Here is a 6,681-nt window from a genome sequence, read left to right as displayed (position 1 = left end):
ACACACACACACACACAAACACACACCTCAATCCCTCGGTGAATCTGTGTGAACCCTCTCGTCCAAACCCACAATCAACTCTTTCTCTCTTGTCTACTGGATTTCTTATGCTCTTTAACCTGTTAGATGTCTCCCTGTTTTGCCACCTCTCGTGCTGCTCTGCATTGCTCTGCTTGGCTTCTATACTGTCTGGTCGTTGCTTTGTGAAAGAGACTCGCCGTAATCCACTAACACTGTGTGTCTCCTGAAGAGGGGAAGCCTACAGGGCTGGGCTGGGCTGGGGGTGGATGGATCAAACTGGGCGGGTTGTCGAGGGGCAAGAAAGAGTCCCGAGAGGAGAATGAAATTAGTTGTTTTTTTTACACGAATATACAAACATGCACCGTTCACACATTCACACACTTGGATTTGTTCTGATCCGCTGGACGCTTTGCGTGATGCCTTCCTACTCGATGCGTAGGTGTGTATCACCGTTGACGTGGAAACAATGTTGCCACGTCTTTGCACATACAAAAAGGACAATTGAGAAAAACAAATGATCAGAGACATCAGTTCTTCTGCTGAAGAGCAGAAGTGAAACACAAGCTCCCTTTCATCGGTGAGGAAGTACATTCAGATTACATTGCCAGAGTGAAACCAACTGGATTATGACGCTGATCCCAATATCAATATTTGGGAGTTAAAAAAATGACATGACAAAAAGTGTTTACCTCAAATGCATAATATAAACGAACAAAATTTGGTCATTAACGAACCGTGACCAATACTGAGCCTTTTACAGTTGAACTTGTCGGTGCTCTCTGGTGGTCAAATGGAGACACTGTTTCTAAATGAACTCACACTTATCTTTGGATTTCTTGCCACTAACTGGTCGACATTGTGCCGATACCAGTAAATCTGTGTTGAGCTGATATTGGCCGGAGATATCGGCCCTCTGGTTCTGGTTCTTAAATCTGTGCACAGCAACAGGATGTCAGTGTGTGATGACACTCACACTCATTCCACCGTCTTACACTTCAGCAGTCAGTCATCTCACTTGTCCCGTTTACTGTGTTGCTTTCCTGTTTTGTTATAAGGGATAAAAGTACGGCTGAAATGATTAATCGATTAGTCAATCAACTCAAAAGCCAATACATTTTCATTATTCATCAAGTCATTTTTAAGCAAACGTTCACTGGTTTTCAGATGTGAATATTTGCTGTTTGTCTTAGTAATCTATGAATTTATAATATATACATTTTGATTTTATTAGTCAAACAAAACAAGAAATTTGAATATGCCAACTTGGGCTTTTTTTAAAATTAAAATAAAAAAAATAGAGTTTTTGACCAAATGATTAATCAAGAAAAGAATGAACAGATTATTTAATAAAGAAAATAACCTTTAGTTGAAGATCTAGATAAACGATTAAGGTAAGTTGTAACTGATGCTTCTGTTGAAAATAAGATTGACTAACTAAAGGAATACAGAATGATGCTTTTTAAACCAGCACACTAACTATGCTGAGGTTACCCGGAGAGCAGAGGGAGTGTGTGGTTGGTGATCCTGTTGAGTGACTTTGGTTCCACGATTGGCCTCGGTACGACGGCGCAGATGTGCACAACTGGCACACCCACATACGTAAACCTTTAAAAAAATCAATCACTCAATCCACTTGTTTTCATGTTTTGAATGTGTTTGTTTCACAGCTGACCACAGAAAACAATACAGGGTCATTGTGTTTATGAGAGTGATGCCACTGAGGCAAACTGTGTGTGATTCTCACAGCGCCTCTCATGAGCAGCAGCAGCTAGCATGCTGGCCTCCCCTTTCAGATGGCAGACTGTTGACTTGTTGTAGTTACAAAGCACAGGTGTTACATTAACAATGGCTCTGTGCTATTCAAGTGATAAATATTTGGTGATAAACCAAAAAGCTGCAATAAAGTATTAATTAGAATCTTTGACCTGATGACAGTGCTAGACAAATAAGTGATGTGATTACAGAAGTGACGTGATGGTGACGTGAATGTGTCAACCAAATGGCTGCTGAGACATTTCACTCATAACCAAAGAGAAAAAGTCAGAGGATCACCAAAGCATCATGGGTATCTGGCAATCCATCTGTTGACATAATTCAGTCTGAACCAAAGTGGTCGCCCTAAAGGCGGATATTCGGTTGTAATACTTGACTTACAACAGAAATGCGTGTGTGGTTTCTTTATGTGCTGGGCTTCTCTTTTCCCCCTCAGGATCTGGGGATATCGAAAGTGGGTCATATGAAGAGAATTCTCCAGGGAACTAAAGACCTGGCCAAGGCCTCTATGGTTGACCTCTAACCCGGGAGCAGACGCAACCGGAGAGGGGAAACGAACATTCCCCTCACATCAGTGGAAGAGTTTTGGCAACACCGTAGGCAGCGGAGGTGAAGATAGGTATTCGAGGAGAGCTGGATTTGTATCCCTCTGCTGAGAAAGCCTTTGTGATGTTGTTAACATGATAACATTGGTGTGTTTGTTTGTGCTTTGGTGCCAAAATGACAGTCGAGAAAGCAGATTGAAATGCAAAAGGACTTTACGGATCTTCACAAAATAAAACAACAACAACAAAAAAAGCCATTTCTAAGTTAATAACCATTCATAGCGCACAATCAGGTATGCAACTAACCATACGGTTGACTTGTTGTTTGAGTTGTGATAGCAAACTAGTAGCAAAACCAGGACTTCCATGAGCGTGGGATTTCGCTTCAGTTCGGTGTGTAACCGTGATGTTTGCTGGACGTCCCAGAGCTGCAGATGCACCAAAGCAGCCTCCGGGTTTCAGGAGCACTGCTGCAGATAAAGGTGTAACATCACAGTCTAGCCGGTAATCTGGAAGGTGTGGTGTCTGAAAACAGTGGGATACTGTCGCATGCTATGCTTGCTCGTCTTTAGATATGTTTAATTGCATGATTAGTGTCTTGATTTTTATTTCTTTTCGTGTGCAAAATAAGACTTGAACAAGTTTTACATGACTTAAGTATTACGATGCCATTTGTTACTACTGAAAGCATCCTTTTTTGGTCTAAATCCAACTCTTTTTTTTCTAGCTTTAATTTATTTTGTTTGCATGATAATGATGTGTCAAAGATTTGTGTCAAGTGCCATATTTTCAGTCATTTAGTGTAAAATGTGCTTTATTGGTAGAAGTCATAAGAAGTTCGTTTTTTTCTTCTTTTTTTAAAGCTGTTGATGAAGTTATGAATATTTGGAATTAATATTTGTAAGTTGACACGTTCTCTGTGGATGTGAAATCAGTACCAAAGTGAATGTCTAAGAAAACGTTGATGACTTTGTTCAGGTCGCACCTCTTAAATTGAATAGGCCAGTAGGTCTTAGTTCTTAGTTCCTTTGAAGGTTGGAAGGAGATTCGTGTTGATCTGAAGCCAACCACATAAACTGGAGGGTTGCTGAGTTTTTTTAAGGAACACTTAAAAGGCACTTTCTACTTCTTGCTTCATGCAAGTGCAAATACTCATATCATTACATAGAAGTAACGGTTCACCTCAACTTTTTAAACTTTTGGCAATTTAACACAGTATTTAACACTAATGAGAATAGCAGTTAGATATGGGTTTTGAATATGTAATAGAGCAGTTGATCTGCAGCCTGCATAGCATCGTTCAAGTGCAGCTTTCTTTTTTGTTGTTTTCTTCAAATTACAAGTGAGACGTTAGATAGAACACTACTTTTACTTGTTAGTTTCTTTTAAGACTGGTGGCATTACAGGGTATATTTCTATATGCTAAGTTTGTATATACATATATGCACTGTATATATACTGGTGTATGCAAACCATGTTTGTACGTGTTGTAGTCTAATGCATTTGTAGATTGCTGACATGGCATGCATTGTCAACAGCTTACACATTTGATTGTGTATATTACACCATAACAATTGTGTATTGTTGATTTGTCCTAATCTCTTGTACATGATAATGCTGTTGTATTCTAATGATGGTGCAATATTTTATCTCTTGTTTTGATACTGTCTCTGCAGCTTTCTGACATGATGTTTATCAGTGGGGGGGGGAGGGGGGACAAAAGAAAGGCAAACGTTGAAAGAGTTTTTTTGTACACGTACTCTTCCCCGAGGTTTGGGGATTAGATTTTGACAGTTAGGCCCCGTAGACAGAGTGCTTTTTCTTATGGACTCCACATTTCTTCCAGCGGTTCACTAGTTTGTAGTTTTGCTCCTCTGTGCTTCCAAGATGATCCACTAAAGTAGGACTCTGTCAGCGAATGAGTAGAATGGGCAGACATGACTGTTGTGTTTACACGTAATATGTATCACAATGTATTTGTGCGCATTGTGTGTGTGTGTGTGTGTGTGTGTGTGTGTGTGTGTGTCTACTACAACAGTGACATATTGTACCTTTATCAGCAATTGTATACTTACTATTGCCAACTAATTTTATCATGTAATTTTAACTCAGTCTAAACTAGCTTAAAACTTTTTTTAATTGTTTCTGAATATTGAGTGCTACATTTTAACATGTGCACACATTTCCATCACTCATCAAAGTATCCTAAATAATAATAGAATGTGAGTGAGTCGGGGGCTGAATCTTCATGTGTTTTCTCTAGTATCCCACCAGAGGGCGACCTGTCACATCTCACCTCTCCACAGTCCCTGACTCGCATCTCAAACAGCTCAGTGTTGCTGTTGCTTACGCCAACAATCAGTTGTGCCGGGCTACTGCGTTCAGTAAGCCGCAGCGTTGCTAATTGGCTTGCAGAAATCAATAAGCCAATCAATCAAATTAATTATCATATTTACCATCATTAATAAAGGGTACATTTGTTGTTTATCAAACTAGTTAATAGTTATTTTACTGTTAACAAACAATGAAATGATGTATTAATAATGTTTACTAATTATTTGTTATAGTTTATTTAGTTTTATAGTTATTTTGTGTATTAAGAAATACTTATATATTGTATCATAACTGACAGGAGATGATAACAATAACATTCTGATTACATTAGTACACTATAAACAGTGTGTTGTTGCACACATTCTAACATTTTAGATACTGTATTAAGTATTTGTTAATGATTTACCAAATGATTTGTAAAACCTCTTTAAACATTACATAGATGGACCAGAAACCAATTAATAAACATTGACAAAGTGTCAGCTATCTGTCTAAATAATGTTTATAGATGCTTTACAAATTATTTATTAACATTTAACACAGTATTATAATCATCAGTCATCTAAATAAAGTTAAAAGGTTTTCAGAGAATATATAAAATGTTATGTGTGCAACAAAAAACTGTTAATACATCATTATTAATAATTAGTCCACATTATTAATTACCATTTCATTGTTTGTCAATAGTAAAATAACTATTAACTAAAGAGTAATTGACTATCAATTTGCTATTTACTAATGATGGTTATTATAGAGTGTGACCCTGTCTTTTTTCATTGAGTAGATCAGGTTCATTGTTATCTATCTGATGACCGTTGGCCTTTTGCGAGCCAGAATCTCTGGATTTAGGTTTAGACCAAGTTGAAGCCTTTTTGTTAGTACGTGCTTTAAATGGAGCAGTATAGTACAACTGCTGTACACTGCTTTGTTCCTGCAGTGCTCTGTACGTTTTTTAATTTAATCTCCATCATTGCCAGTTACCAAACTGAATCCACTAATACCGTTGCAGTTCCTGAGCTGTGTCTGTCTGTGTTTCTGTTATCCGCGTGTCCAAAGTGTCTGCCGGGTTCTCTAAATCTCAAGTGTTTGGGCTCCAGGCGAGAGGATGCTTGACCTTTCCACACAAAGTGGAAGTAGCCACCTTTCTCCCTTGCTGTGTTTTCCAGTGGTCTGTAAATAATGCTGCAAACTGCCTGGTTTCCAAAAACCAACGAAACCCATGCAAGGATCTCTAAAAGATGGGATAGCATGATAGTCTCTGACGTGGTTTCCTGAAGTGATGGGAGAAAAGTGAGTTTCATTTGTTTACATTATGTTTACAATGGCACAGTTTTAATTTTTAAGAATATATATGTAGGTATAAACAATATTTGCATATTTATTGCCTAAGGTTAAATGACATGATGTGTGTTGTGTTTTCACATTTGGAATATAATGTTACAGTTCTCACCTGTATTACTATCTGGATGATTTTGGTAAAGTAGTTGATCATTTTCATGACTACTAAGTGACTGTTTTCTGTGCCTTTGTATGGTTAGAATGCATGGTTAACTATTTATTACAATTTGGAGTCACTGAGATGTGTATTTTTGTATTCTGAATAAATAAATGGTTGAGCTTTTGTTGTATATTTTTTAGGTGCCTTAAAACAGGCTACCTATTCATATCTCTCTTCTTCAATAAAACCAAATACATATGCAGTGTGTTTCCGCCTTCTTCTGTTTCGATTTCGCTTCCAGTAAAAGAATCAGTGCTGTAAAATGTGAAAAATCTTCAGGGGATAAAATGTGTTCCAGCTGACAGCTATACCTAGATATTTAATAGCGCTTTTGCCCCCTCTCAAATGAAAAAAATCTTCTGTTCAAAGTTTCCCTATTGTGTCATAAGATAAATCTGCTCTGCAAACAAATTGCAGTTGGCATTTAAAAGTTTCAAAAACCAAGTGTTGAATAGCTACATTGTGATTGAAGACTGTGGGCCATCTGTGACATTTGAATTTCTTTTGGAT

The 6,681-nt window shown here is 37.8% G+C and overlaps 1 protein-coding gene across 3 annotated transcripts in view; it reads left to right on the top strand.

The window, feature by feature from the left end:
• dgkh (diacylglycerol kinase, eta) overlaps positions 1 to 6,373 on the top strand; it is a 52,794-nt gene extending 46,421 nt beyond the window's left edge. For all 3 annotated transcript variants that reach the window (XM_031873413.1, XM_031873412.1, XM_031873418.1), the window contains one exon: positions 2,231 to 6,373. In XM_031873413.1, coding sequence (XP_031729273.1) covers positions 2,231 to 2,261 — 31 coding nt within the window. In that variant the 3' untranslated portion in view covers positions 2,262 to 6,373. The remainder of the gene's footprint in view (positions 1 to 2,230) is intronic.
• Positions 6,374 to 6,681: the final 308 nt, after the last annotated feature.

This window comes from Anarrhichthys ocellatus, unplaced genomic scaffold, assembly GCF_004355925.1.
Source record: "Anarrhichthys ocellatus isolate YVR2014 unplaced genomic scaffold, GSC_Weel_1.0 scaffold71, whole genome shotgun sequence".
Taxonomy (NCBI): domain Eukaryota; kingdom Metazoa; phylum Chordata; class Actinopteri; order Perciformes; family Anarhichadidae; genus Anarrhichthys; species Anarrhichthys ocellatus.
Note: the sequence above shows the minus strand (reverse complement) of the source record. Positions and strands in the feature narration are given on the sequence as shown.